The sequence below is a fragment of the Taeniopygia guttata genome, chromosome 3, assembly GCF_048771995.1.
Source record: "Taeniopygia guttata chromosome 3, bTaeGut7.mat, whole genome shotgun sequence".
Lineage (NCBI taxonomy): Eukaryota > Metazoa > Chordata > Aves > Passeriformes > Estrildidae > Taeniopygia > Taeniopygia guttata.
Window position 1 is genome coordinate 91,260,230 of NC_133027.1, and position 16,791 is coordinate 91,277,020.

General features: G+C 43.8%; 1 protein-coding gene and 1 long non-coding RNA gene across 5 annotated transcripts in view; one reads left to right on the plus strand and one right to left on the minus strand.

The window, feature by feature from the left end:
• PLCB1 (phospholipase C beta 1) overlaps positions 1 to 3,485 on the plus strand; it is a 340,329-nt gene extending 336,844 nt beyond the window's left edge. For 2 of the 4 annotated variants that reach the window (XM_002199189.7, XM_012572343.5), the window contains one exon: positions 133 to 3,485. In XM_002199189.7, coding sequence (XP_002199225.2) covers positions 133 to 363 — 231 coding nt within the window. In that variant the 3' untranslated portion in view covers positions 364 to 3,485. The remainder of the gene's footprint in view (positions 1 to 132) is intronic. The other 2 variants (XM_012572342.5, XM_012572344.5) reach the window with 2 other exon arrangements.
• Positions 3,486 to 8,996: 5,511 nt separating this feature from the next.
• On the minus strand, positions 8,997 to 15,860 carry LOC140683774 (uncharacterized). Its single transcript, XR_012055229.1, has 2 exons — positions 15,727 to 15,860; positions 8,997 to 13,259 (listed from the first exon to the last, which is right to left on the minus strand). It is a non-coding gene; the product is annotated as an uncharacterized lncRNA (long non-coding RNA).
• Between the last annotated feature and the right edge of the window lie 931 nt (positions 15,861 to 16,791).

The following is a 16,791-nucleotide window of genomic DNA, read 5'->3' on the forward strand; positions in this document are numbered from 1 at the left end:
GAAGGGAATATGGTCTTGAATTGTGCAAAAATGTCTTGTTAATTCCCCTCCTGCCTGGTGTGGTACTTTCCCCATCCTGTAGCATTGGTCACATCAGATACACCTGAAGACAGCTTGTCTCTTTTGTTGTAGTTGCAGGTGGAACTTGATCAGGAATATCAAGACAAATTCAAAAGACTGCCTTTGGAAATTCTGGAGTTCGTACAGGAAGCCATGAAAGGGAAAATCAGTGAGGATGGAGACCACAGTTCTGCCCCCTCTTCCCTGGCATCTGACAGTGGAAAATCAAATCATAAGCCTCCACAAAGTGAGGAGGAATTGGAAGAAGATAACCAAGAAAAAGTGTTTGATACTACTTTTTAACTGTCCAAGAAACAATCAGTGCACCGGGGCGCACCATTCCCAACTTCCCGTCTCCGGTCTCCCAGGGTGAGCTGCTGCCGGAGTGCTTCGGGAGGCAGAAGGAATCTGCATTCAAGTGCACATTTCCCCAAAGGAACATTTTATAAAAAGTATTCTGCAAAGGTCTTCATTCTCATTCTTCATCTGATTATTGTTCTAAAGCTTAGTGCAGTTGTAATGGGAAAATTAATATGTTAACCTCCTTCTTCTCCTTTTTTTTTTTTTTTTTTGGGGGGGGGGGGGACAGTTTACAATGGGTAATTTTCTGGCCATTTTCACTGCTAAGAATGTTTCATGAAGACCAGTGTATTGTATAGAGAAAAGTGTGTGCAGATTTCCTTTTGGAGTGCCAGAGCAAACTGCTCCAAACTAATAGAGATCCTGGAGAATATTACAACAGTATTTAATCATATTTGTTTCCTTCTTTATAACTGCACCTTGACAGCTGTACCATCCTTTTACATTTGCACTGAAACCTTGGATCCTTTTTAGCTCTGCAAGCACTGGTGGCTTGCTGTCTTGATATTATGTTTATCCCATGGAGAGACATATATTTGCTGCTGAAAATTCTTGGAACTGTGGGGACGAGAGGAAAACAGAGAGAAGAACCCGCGTGGAGATTGTCGGTGTCTGTGTCTGTCTGTGTTTGTTACACCATGTGAGTGCATATATGTTTGTATATATATATATATATGTATGTATATGTATATGTATATATATAGCTATATGTGCACACACGTCTGTCTATATACACACACAGCATGTTTCTATTTGAAGTTGATGTGGTCTCTTGGCCAAATGAAATGTTTCAGGGATCCGTGAGTAGGGAGAATCTTTCTGAGATCTAACATCTGGGTTATACTGCTATAGAATAATCATGAAATCATAGAATTCTTTTTGTGGTGTTAGTGGTGTAAATCAAAGTAGTTTTAGAATATAAATTTGATATATATTTTGCAGACTCAAAAGTATTGATTTTAAGTATCATATTTTAAGCTTACTGAATTTGATAGGATTATAAAATGTTTAGGACTACAGTATTTGAAATCTAACAGAATCTTCCATTATTTTTAAGACTGAGGTGCAGTTTTACTAAGGTCTAAAATTTAAAAGCAAAGTATAAACACCTGACCACTGTTATTTTAAAATGTATATTAATCTGTTTAACTGACTTGTTAAAATAAGAACAATCAAAGTTAGCATACTGTATGATAAGCATGAGAGAAGTAACAGCACATTCTGGGAAATTTCTATCAGATGACAGAGACACATTATGAAAGTCAGGATATTTGAAAAGGTAAAGAAATGCTGTTCTCTGGATTCATAGCCTAGCAGAAATCGGAATCGTGAAACACCTCAGACAGATTGGGATTTGTACCTGAGCCAGTGCGTGATTCTTCTCCTGCCAGTGGAGGTGCCTTGGGGCAAGGGAGAAACCAGCTCAGAAGCCCCAGATTGGCCTCAAGACACTTGATCCCGCAGAGTTGTGTTCTCCTGCACCACTGGGCTCAGGAGCTGGGCTGGGAAGAACATTTACATTCATGTTCACAAGATCAGGGCCTTACTTGGGTTAAACAGCAATCGGCAATCGGAGAAAGCAATCAATTAATAGGGAGGCATTTTAACGCATCGTAACAGTTAAGTTATCTTACTTCCATTCCCTCAGGATTTTAGTACTTAAAGTAACTTATTTTATTTAAATTTAAGCAATAAAATACAAATAAATCTTAAGTTTTCAGTTAAATAATGGTGTATATATATATAAGTTCAAATCTGGGAAAACAAACAGTATTTTGATGTTTCCTTTTTAAACATAGAACAGAAAGAAAGAAAAATTGCACATTGTTTGGAGATCATATTTTGAATTAAACTGTTCTGGTTTATGATGATGAAATCAGTGCATATGAAATTCAAAAATCTGACTTTCATCTTAACGCTAGGAAAGGTGACTCCTCTGCTAATCCTAGTTTTGCACTTTGAAATCAATCTTAATCACTCATTGAAAATGTAGAGTCGAGATTTAATGCTGCATTTTATAAAGTTAAAATGGCGTGTTGTCTAAATTATTACAAGAATAAACTGATAGCAGTGTTCATACTAAAACGGAAACTATTGCATTATAGAACCGTTGTACAGTGCAGGCTTTTTGGGAAACTCCTGGCTCCTCTGAACCTCAGTGCAACGTTCCCATGGACTTCAGGGGAGCCAGGACTTCGCCACAGTCTTTGAAGAAACTCGGGCAAATGCCAATTAACCTTTTATTTATATTTAATAAGAAATAAATAGACTGGTTGGGTTAAATATACTATCAGCTGTAGTCATTTTACAGTACGTTTGTATTTGACCATTTCCTGTACTCACATTTTTTTATATCTGTACAGTGCCACTTTCTGCAGGTGTAAGGTAGTGTGTAATCCTGTACATCTTGCATCGTTCAAACTATTTCAGTGAAACCGATATCATTTAATATTGATATTACTTGAACTAGAGTAAGATAATGAAAAAAGGGTCTTTATGATGTGCAAGTCTTGTGCCTTTTATGTATTTGCCTTGTTCCGTGTTGAATGTGTGGAAATGCTGTATTGTGGACTTTCTGCTGTATAGAATAGAGCTCTCTATATTAAACTAGGTCGTGCACTTCAGATATCTTTACACTACTGAAAATAGCTTGGTTTTGGCAGTATAAACAGAATTTTAAAAATTCTAATGAAGGCCAGACATTTTAGACTTAACATGTTCATAATTATGTTAATTAATGCTCATGTATTAGCTAAACATTCACTGACAGATAACTAAAGGGACATCATTGCTTGCCTTTCTTTGAAATCAGTGTTGCTCTTGTACATTGTATTAATAGTGTCTGTGATTGATTAGTCCTTGATGATTTGCTTTCAGAGTAGAATGAAATATTCCAGTTAACATGTACATATTTTTTCATTTCCTCAATCTATGATTGTTTCAGAGGCATAATTCACATTTTTGTAAAAATTCTATGCAATTTTGTGGCATGATGTTTCTTCCACTTGTAATTTTATGTGCTTACATTACAGATCCAAAGGACAAATAAAAATTTCTTAACACAAGCCCCGTTTTCTCTGTTCATTGACTCAAGAGCCTCAGTTGACTCAGGAGCCCTTTGCTGACGGGGAGGCAGTGCCAGGAGAGGGCAGGGAAATTTCCCTGCAGGCTTTTGTTTTCACACCAAGAACAAGAAATTGCACATGCCTGTGCTTCCAGCCGCTGCCCGTCCCAGCACAATGAGCAATTGCTGCTACTCTGAAACAATGGAATACAAAAAGCAGTGTGCAGGAGCCAATGAACTGGTAAGAAAATATGTTGGTTTACAGGAAGGCTTTTGCAGGAGAGCTGGGACGTGATTTCCAGCCATACCAATAAACTGTCTCAACAAATTACAGCACCTTTACTTGTGTTCCACTGCCCCAGCTGTTTCACTCATCACCTATTCAATTATATATGTGCTGTGAAATACACCTTTGCAGGGCCTTCCACTGAGAGCATTGAAAACGAAATCTATTCCTTTGGCTTTTGACTTCTCTCCCCCTATTTAATTTACAATGTAAAAAATTATCTCTGGGAGAAGAGATAAGCAGGTGTATGAGTGCAGTGTACTGAGGGATATGCCTGTTAAAATAAATAGTCTCTGAGGCAACTGGAGTCAAATGGCTCACTAGGAGGGAAATGGGGTCTGACACATGGGATGGATACAGCACGGGATGGGGCCGGGCAAGGAAGGGAGGAACAGAGCTGAAAGCAGAGCTGTGAGCCTGACAGACAGGAATAAGACTGGGATGGAAAGGGGAAGTGGGGGGGAATCAAAAGAAAAAAAATGGATACATCTCCTTTCCCAAAGAGGAGCAGTGGGGTGTGAAATCAAGAGCATTGAACAGTTGAATCAAACTGACTGTTTGCCAGTCCCACCGTGATGTGACACAGGTGAGAGGAGGCAAATGGAACCACAGGGCAGGAGGGCAGCCTGGCTCCAAGAAATCTGGGGACAAGGTGGAAGTGGTGATGGTGAGCACAGAGAGAAAAGCCAGGAAGCCATGGGAAGGATTGGGAAACAACCCTTGGCTCCTGCAGGGCTCAGTGAGGCAGGATTCTCACAGCCAGGTGAGCAGGTGATCTTGGTGCTTGTGCTTGGGCCACAGAAGACTGACTTGGCTGCTGGAGAGAGAGGAGCAGGCTGGAATGTGTGGAAAAGCTGTTTGCAGGCCAAGCACAGGGAGGCTGGTGTTGCAGAGGCCAGGCAGTGTGACCTGAGCTGCTTTGAGAAGCCCAGTGGGTTGTTGAGCTTCAGGTGGGTTCTGCAAATGCTCCTGGTGATGGCCAGAAGAAACCCAATCCCACCACAGCAGCTTCCTGAGCCTTACACTGTTTCCTTCGCTGTAGGGCAGCTTCCAGGATCCAGCTGAGATGTTGGGATGAGCACTGGGGAACATTGCTGAGGGGGGCAGAAAGAGTTTGGAGTGGATGAGCAGGCTGAAGGGCTGGATGGCCAGGCCCCCTAAAACATTTGAACCCAAGGAAGTAATTTTGAGATAAGCATCTGTGCATTTGAAAGACATGAGTGGGGGTTTAAACCCCCAAGGACTATATCATACCCTTGGAATTTGGGAGAGCTCTGTGTGCAGGAGCAGCATATCAAATCTGCCAGCCTAAGCTCACAAAGAGCAGGATTCTCTTGTCCATCATCAGACCTGGTCCCTCCCAGCCCTTTTTTTCCAGGGCTCAGCAGTAGAAGGAAGAGCTGCTCAGCAAAAGGGCCAATGCAGGAAATCAAAGGTACATTCAAAAAGCAGCAGGTGATGGTCACTAGAGAAATTAAGGAAGCCAACAGCAACAAGGAATTCTGGGCCTAAAAATGGTCCTGAGAGAGAGGGTGTCTGCTGGACAGGCAGTTGGGAAGACTTGGGGCTTCTGCTGCTTTCCCAAGCGTAGTTCCATTGTACTATTGCTCAGTGGGAGGATGTAGAGGCTCAGTATACAGGTTCCTCAGGGTCAGTATCATGGGGATAGCATAATCAAAAGAAGGATCTGAAGGAAAAAACACTGAAGAAATGAGAAACACAAGTGTTCAACCTGCAGACAGTAAGGAAGACAATACTGGAGGTAATCTATTAACTACTTTATAATTCATATGATTTTATAGGGCTGGGGTTTTTGGAATTGTGGGCTGCAAAACACAGTGGGAAGATTGTGTTGAGAGGTGCTAATCTTTATGGCTGGATTCCCCTCCAGGTAGAATGGCTTTAAGTAGCAGTGGGGAAGCCAAGCTCTAATTCAAGAACAAATTGCAGCCAAGCTGATGAATGTGAAGAGAAGAAATTTAAAGCCTGCTGCTGTATCAATGGAGGAAGCCTGCCTGATGAGCAGGAGAGCTTGGCAACTTCCACTGCTGAGAACTGTAATGTAATTAGTTTCATGAGATGCTGTGGGATAATTGGCCTGTTCAAATAAGTGATTATGGGCTGGGTAAGGGGGATAAAAGAATTTTAAAAGAGGAAAAAATAGGGGCAGGGGGAGGGGTGAATCAAACTTTGCTCTGTTGTTGGGAAAGGTGAAATTTAGCTGGCATGTGTTGCTGCACTAATCTGATGGCAAGGCAGGTGAGTTGCCTTTAGCTGGGAAAGATGTTACAGCTGGGAAACAGCAGCCTGTCCAGGTTTTGTACCACATTTTCAGGAAAATGCAGAGAAAAACTGGCTGTGCAGTCCCTGGGCTATAGACCTATAGCCGAAAGCCGGGCTTCACAGAAAAACCACCAGAGGCTGGTGGAAAGGCAAAACACCAGCTGCCAGATGGAAGCTGGAGGCAAGTGAGTTAGAAACACACCGAAATCGTCTTTATTTTCTTTCTGCATACACACAGCAGATATGATGGATTGTAAGCAGTGATAGGAAGAGGGGATGATGCACTGCATGGGATGGTGCCACAGCAGGTACTTGCACCATGTGGTTGGTGTGGATGCAGCAGAGGGGACTCTGATGGACAGGCCGGACCAGATGATCTCACACATCTCATGGTATTAAGAGCTGTTGCTCCTAGTATAAGGTTCCTTTCTTCGACGGTTTTTTCCCCCCAGGAGAGCACTTTCACATGTGATCATCCCAAGGCTTTCTCATGTGATTCCCCTTGGAAAGGCTTTCTAATGTCCTCTTAATTGCCAGGGTCAGTAAAGTAACCCTGAATGGTGATTCATCCATATGGGATGTCTCCCAGAAAACGAGTCACCTCTCTCCAAGGGTGTAAATCAGTAAAACTGTGGCATCCCAGGAGCCCTCAGCAATAAATAAACTCAACCCAAGTGCTCTTGCAGCTCGCCACCAGCTGAGCAGAGCAGATGAGCTCCCTGGCGGGAAGCAGAGCCAGACTGTGAAGCCTGTGGTAAGATCATCTCTGACTCACTGGGTGCAGCCTGGGGGAACAGCTGGAGACAGCTCCAACGAGGAGGAGGCCCTGGCTGTAGCGTGCACGATTTCCATCCGGGAGTGCAATGATCTCAGCAGAGAGCTGTCTTCCTCAAGCTAGGTGAATACTCTCTCCTGATGAGAAGGGATTTGTAGAAGTAGGAAGCTGCCTTTCAGTACTCCTGAATACTGTATATACTGTATATACTGTATTCCTTTCAGTAAATAAATATGACAGCTTTTGCTTTGCTGCCACAGAGCACTCCCTCTGATCGTTAAGCCCGAGACCGCAGCCTGGCCGCCAGCAGGGCTGTTTGCTGCCCTGATTTATGGGCTGGAAGCAACCACAGAGCCCCTTCATGCCACTGCTGTCTTCTGTGCCATGTTCAGAACCTGCAGGCAGCTGCCAGGCCCGGCTGGAGAGGAGGGGAGGGAGAGAAGTCCTTTCCTGCTCCCCAGGAGGAGTTTTCCTGCACCTGTGGAAGCGCTGGGGTTGAGGACCCCTGAGGAGGTTTGGGGGGGTGCAGGGTGGCACAAGCTGTCCCGTGTCACCTGTGCTGGTATCACATGTGGAGTGGGGCTATGAAATGCCACTGTGCTGGGGCAGCCCAGGCCTGTGCTCTGCACTGCTGAGAAACCCTGTGTTGGCTCTCTGGCACAGCACCCGATTTAGCACGGTGCATTAGAGCATTTACCAGTGTGTGGCTCCTACATCTTGCTGCTATTAGCTGCTTTCATTGTATTAGGGCTCTAGAAATAGGAAGAAAACACCCTGGTATCGCCTTGGTAGCAACAAAGTAATTGCTCTGCTTTCTCCAAGGAAATCCAGCTTTAGGCGTTTGCTCTCCCTTTCCATAGAAAGCAACTGTTTTATAGTGCCATAATTTAAACCCATATCTGTTTTAAAATTCCTGTTCCCTCAGACCAGTGACAGACTGGGGAGCTGTGATAATTTTCTTGTGTCAAGGTAACTGATGAGAGGGAAATTATCTGGCTCTCCATGGAAATGTGCATGAAATTCAACTATTTGTTGAAAGCTGCAGCTCCTCACCAGTACATTCATACTGGACTAGCTGTGGACAGAGGATGCCAGTGGTGCCAGAAGGGGTCCAGGGCACAGGAACAGGCATTTGCTGATGTTACACACAGTGGTAAAAATCTTGTCCTTTAATTGGCCCTGCTTCAGTATCCATTAAGGTGAATTAGACACAATTATCATTATCTTGCTTCATGGAGCTAATAGAGTTAAAAATACCTCTTTTCACCCTATTCACTGAGATCGTTGCAGCAAAGCCCTCTTTGTCAAAACACAGCACTACCTTAAAAACAGTAGTATGAAAACCAGCACACGACCTGCATGTGAAATGAGGAGTTTGTTGCTATACAAACGGATTGCTCCTGCAGGTTGCTGTCTTCCCCTCGGGTTGCACTTTCATTTTCCCAGCCTTTCCCATCTGCTGGCACTAGTTGCCGCTCTGCAGCAGCCTCGGCAGACACCAGACTGGAGGGAACGAGGGGCAGCCTGGTTGTCCCCAGCAGAGGACAGTCGTCAAGCAGGGCCAGGCAGATCCAGATGCCGCTCGTGCCCTCTTCCAGAGCGGCTGTTTTCAGCTCAATCCCAAAATGCATGAGAACTGTCTGATGTTTGATCTCTGTTTGCAATGCCGATGCACACTGCACATGCTGTTTCTTCCCTGCTCACTTGGTTTCTCAGCACTCTGGAGCATTTCCAAAAGTAAAGAGGCAGCTCCACAAAATAACACAGCTTTTTGTTCCAGAAGGCAAGTTCTTCAATATTTCTTAAAGAAATACAAAGGGTATTTCTTGAGTAGTCTGTCTAATCTAATGCACGTATCATGGTGCTCTTGACCCCCCTGTTAGCTCCACAGCAATTAGTACCCAGTGTTCTGAGCTCTTTGTGCCAAAAACTTCTTCAAGTGTCAGAATTCACTAGCTAGGTATTAATATTGATTTTTAGCCTATGTGGAATCAAGAGTGAAAAATCCAATACTGTTTTTTATGAAGAGCCATTTCATACTTTCACATTAGATATCATAAAATTCCATCAATTACTGGGGTCTCTTCAGGGGACCTAATTATTGTGCTATGCATACCTAGTCTGAAAACTTAATAAGATCTCCAGATGCTGCCAAAAGTCCTTTGGAGGTCTTACATTCCACGAGGGAACCCTCTGCTCTGTTTGGTTTTATTCTTTCTTTTAAATGAACTATCAAATGTTCAGTGAGGGAGATGAACTGGAAAGCCTGCATTCACACAAATTCAGGGTGGTGTTGTTCCTGTAAGGCTGGGAGGGAGAGGGGGTATTTATTTTATTTTTTAATAATTAGATCATCTGGGATTTGCCTTAGGTCAACTATTTAATGGTGACTACCCAGTGTCACACGCTCAAGGAACTGCAGATAGATCCCTCCATTGCTGTAGGAATTGTCAGCGCTTTAGCAATTAATGGGCAGCTTTGGGGTTGCTTTTTTGGGGGGAGAGGTTACCCTAGCAGAAGGTGAATGCCAACAGAGGCAAAGCTATTTTAGTGACTCCTTGTGTGAAAGCAACAAGATCCAGGGGGAGCACTGGGAATTGGAATTTTATACATGGGCTGGTTGACAAATGCCCAACAGAGCAGCAGGTTCCACCCCAGCACAAAAGCATTCTGGATGATTGTGATCACACTGGCTGAGGTGTTCCTGGAGTTATTTCCCCTCTTTTAGACCTCTAGGCACCAAGGCCTGTTACAGTCTATGGTACTGTGTGTCAGAGAGAAAGAAACATGAGTGGTGCAAGCTCCCAGCACAAAAGGTGATGTGTGGCCCATGAGAAGACAAACCAGAGCCGTAGAACAAGATCCCGCCTTCCTATTTTCACATCCAGATGGTGGTTATGAAACAAGGAAACATGATGTGCCTGAGTCTGTCTGAGAAGACAAAACCACGCCGGTGGAGCATGCTAATCCCTTCATGTCTGAACCCCAACTCCTCTTGGGTGCATTACTCATCCTGTGGCTCTCCAGAGAACCAAATTTTCCTTTAGATGTCTGATTTTGCTGAAAGATCTGAGAAATGCTCAAGGGCATAAATTATTCTTTTCATAGCCTGTGATAATGTATGATTCTTAAATTGCCACCAGATCTGCCTCCTTCAGATAGTGGAATGAAAATAATGCTGTGCTTGCCCGAGCCAGGAGGAGGGTCTGGTCCAAACCACGTCGTCTTTCAGCAGCCCAGCAGCATCATGGATGCAGATGGTGGGGATGCTGGCACAAATGCAAGGGTTGGAGGTTCAGAATTCAATATCAGCCACTGAAATTAATTTCTTATAACAGTCCTCAGAATTGGGACCAGGTTTGTAGGGAAGCTAAGTCTGTCAGCATTGTGTAAATCAGTGTGATGTGTACACTGCAAGGTGATGGAGCACTGGTGTCCAGTAGGACAGGAGGTGGTTTCCTCCTCTGTACTACCACCCACTGAAAACCCAAACTGAGACATTCATAAAGCTTCCTTTAAATAAAAACTTAATGTTCATTTGTAATTATAAGAATTATCTCCCCTAATATTACTGGTGCTTAGAGCAGTTACCAGTTGCAGGCTTGCAACCTTCCTTGACCAGCAGCAGATGTGGGACTACTCCTAAGCTGTGAAAAGGAAACTGTTTTCACATGACTCAAAGAGATGATACTTCCAAAAAAAAAAAAACAAAACAATAAACACCATAGCACCTGCAGTAAAATCAGAGTTAGAAACCCTAAATCAGTGAAGGCCACAAAAACCACCAACACAGGGAGCTATAGAAGACAGGTAATTGATTTAAGGCGTGCAGTATTTATACAAAATGGGGGGGAAACCAGTTGGAGGATGTTTCTATACAACCATTTTGGGTTTTCTGCCTAGCATTCCTCACCAGCAGAAATACAGGCATCAACCAGCAGCGCCTAATCCTGCTTTTCCTGGCAAAATTGCAATTTGCCACAAGTTATAGCGGGAGCGGGACTCGTCTTACAATAAAACACATCCATTTCCCAGGCAGCTTTCTATGGGAGCCATACTGTGGCTTTGATTGCAGATGGAGCCCATCCAGGCACGCTGACAGCCAGGCACTCGTGATCACAGTGTCTGCATCCGGGCTAAATCCCTGCTCTCCCTACAGGCGACTTGTAAGGCAAGAAGCACAGGCATCAACACACAGTTTAGGCACAGGTCTGCCAAGACCCTTCCTATTGCCACAAGATATTTCTGCCATATGTGAGCCAAAAAAAAAAAAAAAACCAAACCCAGATTAATTTAATAGTGGAGGAGACATTCTACCACACTCATTTATTGTAACTGATAAAAAGGCTGTAATGCAAATTGTTGTGCCAAGTTGCCTGTGCTAGCCAACATTTTGGCATGTTACATTCCTATCTAGGCAGCTTTTAATTATTAATCATTTCAAGTGTTTTGAGAGTTGAATTTCTGTGGATTTTAACTGATGGGTTATCATGGATATTAAACACTGAGCCCACATGTCAATGTGAGGGTGTTGGCGGTGATCTCACACCGTTGCTTCTGGCTGTGGGTGGCTGCAGAGCTTGACAGCTGAAACTGCAAATGTGAGAAGTTCTCAAATGGGTATCATATGAGACAGGCCCTGTGGGTTGACATTTTTGCATTGCTATCCATTACAGTAATTGATTCTTAGCCAGTGTCTAGGTTAAAAAAAAACTACAGCTTCTGCTTTTCCCACATTCACTTGTAGAGGTTTTGGGATGTGTGTGATCATTTCCAAGAGTTTATTGTTGTTGGCCAAGTAGGACCTTCCACGGATAAGAGAAGATACAACTGGTAACAAAAGAGCTCCTCGTTCAACACTGATTCCAATCACGTGGAATAATTTCAAATGGATCTCAGTGTGAGTGAGCCAATGATCATATACCCATACATTGAGACAGTGACTGATCTGAAAAATGATACATCCATTTAACCTTGGGATCATAAGTGTTTGCTTCGTGTATTTTCAATTACTTGCCAAAGCTGAACAAGAGACTAGCTCTAGGAATTATTGATAGAATATGATCATTTCAAAAGAGAAAGATTTTGCAAGTCTTTTATACATGCATTAACATTAAACCCTCTGGAAAATTTCAAAATGTGACTTTGCACCAAGTCCCCTGTGACAGGACATCACCCATGAGAAAGAATGAGAGGGGAGAATGTAGCTCAGCAAAGCTGACAGTTTAAACATCCCCAGAGAAAAATATAACCAAGGAAATTATTTTTGTGTATGTGCTGGGCTTGGGGGAGGAGGCTGGGTTTGTTTTATTAAGCAAATGACCCATGGCACTTATGCAAGGAAAAAGGCAGATTTTAGACAGCAAAACTGTGTGTCTCACTTGGAAACAGTGGTCTATGAAGACTGTTGGAAGTTACCACTTTTAAAAGATGCCTTTGTCCTGTGTTCAGTCCAGCTAAACAACTTGGGCAGTCAACCCTGGGACTTTAATGGATGGATGGATGTCATCAGGAAGAAAAGAGCCTGGATTTATCTACAGAGACTTGGAACATTTGGGGCTAATGTTCCAAATTAAGAAAGAAAACATTCCATGATTTACGTCAAAACTATAAAAATAAGCATTTTGCACAGCTCATGCTCTGACCGAAGTCAGCATCCAAAACATGCAAGAATTACTTTTAATTACTCCAGCTCATGACAAATTAAATTCTTCTTGGTGTTCCACAGCTGAAATATTTGTCTTGTTCTGATTTTTTCCTGTAGCCATTCCCAGACACAAGAGGTGCTGCGTAGAAGTTCAGAACAATGCCATAACATCCATGACAGAGAACACAGGAGAGGGGGAAGGGAGAAAGCAAAAGGCATTATTTGTAGTTCTTACAATATTAATATAGTAATAGTAATATTAACATATACTATGAGCCTCCCACAAAGTTCCAGCTAAGCCTGTGGCCCTAGACGACTTGTGCTGCCTTAGAAATACATGGACAAAAAAGGCAAGGAAGGGACAAGGGCTGTACCTGTGGTAATGTCCACACTGCTGTGTGGTTTTTAAATAAATGAGGGTACAAATTAATTAAATTGTGTTTTGTTTGAAACTCAAATCACGTTCTGCTGGCATCCAGAGTTGCTACAGGAGGATGCAATATTACTTCCTATACCTGATCTTCTGTGTGTTTTGTGGAATCATTGGTTTGTAAAGGGATGGAAGAGGGGGGGTTTGTCAGGCTATGTGGTACTTACAGCTCCTCTAAGCTGCCAGTGAGGATTCTCCTGCCAGCAGTACTTGGGTGCTCCTCAGGCTGAAAACTTCCCTTTTGCTGCAAGGGCTCCTCTACAAGAAATGCCAGGTGCAGAGTGAAGCCCTTGAGTGCATTCCCTTGACAGAAGGATGATGCTGATTGGGAGTATAGCACCAGTTTGCAGTGTACTGCCGAAGAGAAAAGGCACTTCAGCTGGGGAATAATTTGCAGTAATGAGGGTGAAAGCTAAACTTTGCAGCACAGCTCTTGTCAAACAAAAACGTACCAAAGTCACAGTGAGCTTCTGGAATACCTGACAGGCATTTCTTCTGGGTAGGGCTCCATAACACACACTCACTTCACAAGCCATTTGTTTTGCCTTACAAACTGTCACTGTGGAGCTGATGTCACCAGAAATTGGAAGGAAATGTGACTGGAGCTCCTCCATCCTAATTTCCTTCCCCAGTGTGGGAGGAGTGGCACATAGAAAACTTGCATGTGTGTGTCTCTATGGAGAACTCCAACGAGGCAACACAAATGAGCAGGATTGTTTATGCTGGGTTATCAGATGGTGTTGCTACCAAGCACTATGTGTGATTAGAAGAGGGAAAAAAAAAAAAGAAACTTTATACTGAATTTTTGGTGCTAGAGTGGCTGGGCGTATATGCTCTTGGGGTGTTGTTGGATTAGCAAGATGCATTCCTATCACCCAAGGTGTGCAGAGCAAAGACCTCTCCTGGTGACCAAGCCCTGCAGGTGATGCTGCAGGCTCCTGAAGGAGCAGAGCAGTGGGAACGCATGGCTGGGGTCCCAGCAGGGCTGCACTGCTGCAGCTTGTACCGGGCTGAGCACACAACCCTATTTGCTGAATCAGAGGTGACTCCAGAAGTCTCGTGCTCTTCTGTGGGCTGCTGGGTTTTCATATGAGGTAAACCTTGGTCTGTACAGGATCTGACACTTCATTACACCAAGAAATGCACCTGCATTCCCAAAAGCCCTCACTGAAATCCTGGCATGGACATGCACAGCAAGCAGCAGTTTGGATTTTGTGTCACTGGCCCCTGGGGCAGGAAATCACTGTGGTATCTCCAGGATCTGTACTGCTTTTGTGTGGATGCAGAGTCACACCTTAACTCTGAGAACAGCTAGTGATTCCTAGGATAAGCTCTGGCTTTTCCCTAAGAAAGGCAGCTGGAGAGAGGGCTCCTCATCCTTTCACCTCAGCTGGGCTGAGATCTTCATGCTTGTATGAAAAATGAATTAATATTCTGGGGGAAAGGGCTGCTATGAAATAAACATCAGATGTGAAAACCACAGAGACTTGAGGAGAAATAATGGTTTGGGGGTGAACAATAACCAACTATGGCCAAAGAAAGAGCCAGAACCCATTGTGGATCTTCGCTGGCATCCCATCCTCTTCTGCAGTGAAAGCTGGCATATTGCAGGACAGATGATTTCCCTGCCTGTTTTTTTAATAGTGCTTTACACTTCCCAGGAGTGTTTCTATATGACTGTAATAGAGCTGTCAAAATAACAGCTTGTGGTGGAGGATGCAGTTGCACCTCTCGGCTCCATGCTGGCTTTCTCCTGCAGCACTTGCTTCCAATGAATGGCTGGAGGACGAGGCCAAATGAAGGTGACACTGGCTGTGAGCGCAGGACATGGCTCAGTGCTCATTTGGCTGCCCTTCCCAGCAGAACCATGGCCTCAGGCCTCTCCAGCCTTTTGCACTGTAAGCCTGGCCCCAAAGATGGTCTCCTTTGCCCCATGACTTGTAGAAGGTCTTTTGCACCTTCCAGCCTCAAGTTCTGCATCCTGCCCTTCCTGACCAGCATTTTTGATCCAAGCACACTGTGCAGGCAACACATGGAGCACAGTCACAGCCAGCCAGCTGATGATTTGGGGTTTTGGCAAGTATTATTCTACTGCAGCTTGACAGGACAATGAGGGTGGACAGGGACAAGATCTAGTCTTTATCCACTGCAAAATGACTATTGGGTAGGCTATGGAATATATCTCGAGGAGGAATAGCCTCAGGACTACCTGGCAATGACTGCATGGAGGGAGGCAGCATCTTGGTGCTGGGGTAATGATGGCTCTCCCATGCTTGGGGAAAAGAGTGTTAGGAAGTGTCCAAACCTGCTCCAACTGGGCATAATTGTGTAAAGTCAAATGGGTGGCAATATCAGAGCAAAACATTAATGAAGGGACTGGAGTCCATCTGCCCATGTCCATGGGGTATGGATGGATGGCTCCATTTTTGGAGGCATCAGGCCTTTTCTCCCTTCTTTTATCAGACATCTTTGGTACCCTGCAGGTGCCTGCTTGCCAGGTCAGCATTTCCTATGCATGACAGCAGTGGCTCTGCTGAAGATGAAGGCTGCATAGATCCAATGTACCAGCTCAATCAGGTGTTTAAGTATCTCTGCAGGAATGATCACTGTCATTTAATTTGCTGATTAGTGTTGTCATATCTATTTGTAGAATACAGTATAATTTATGGTGAGATCCCTGGAGGATCTTCAGCAAATGCTACAAGTAATTGAATCTGCTGATTTCTAAATGTCAGGTGAAAACCGAACATTATTATAATACAGATGAGGTGATGATGACACCAGGTAGCTTTATATTTCAAATGTACAAACTTGTACTTACTGATCATTGCTGTATGCCATCACTGTGGAAGATGAGTGAATAAGACAATCAACCATAATGTCCATTTTCAAGCCTGTCAGTAAAGCAATGCAGTTTCTGAAGAGAAGAAAAAAGGATTTCCTTTTCCAAATCAATGGCTGCGGGGGGAGAAGAATTTCAGAGAGGCGTGAATAGGGAAGCATCAGGAAATTGTTTGGGTGATTTTACTGAAGAAGTGGCTCACTGATGAACTCTGAGGCTGAGTGCTGCTATTTCCAGTCCTGGCTCAGTACGATCCCCTGAGCTGGCACAGCTACTTTCCATTGCTCTTCCAGTAAACAAGCGGATTTCCCTTATCAGCAAAACTAATTTTTTCTGGCTGACAAGTTATAAAAATTTAGTCTTTGAATTTGGATTGTACAGTCTGGAGTTCACAGAAATGAGGGAGAAATGTAAGGCAGGTGGTCTGGAAAGTGGCAGGGACAATCAGCTTTTGAGGGCACCAGACTAGAGCAGCTCACTGAAGAAATGGTTCCAGATTTGTCCATGGAACAAATCTGATGGAGGGTACCAGCAACACAGAGCTCAAGCTGGGGTGCTAGTTTGCACTAAAAAATCTGCATGCTGATAATAAGTTGAGATTTTTTTCCCAAAAAACCAAACATTTTTTTGTTTAAAGAAGAAAAGTATTTCTTCAGGACTAGGCTTTTGTTGTCAAACTTGTCTGGGCCCATTAGAAACTCCCCCAGCCTTCTGGAATACCACTAGTTCCCATCTGCTTCCCTCAAAGTAACCAAGTCAGTGGAGAGCTTGGCAGTAACCAAATTGGCAAGACAAGAAGTGGGTTGAAACAGTGACTAAATGTGGGATGCGTCTATCCCTATGAAGCTGCTGTTAACCCCAGCACACTGTATGGTGTCTAACAGGCATTTATAGGCCATGCACCACTGACTTCTCCTGCAACACCTCCTGCGTACAGGTGCTCTGCACAGGGCACAACTGTGCTGAGGTCATAAAATTTGTAGCTGAAAAGCCTAATAAAAAGGGTAAATGCATGTTTGCTTGTAAAAGCCTTTCCCCAGAATG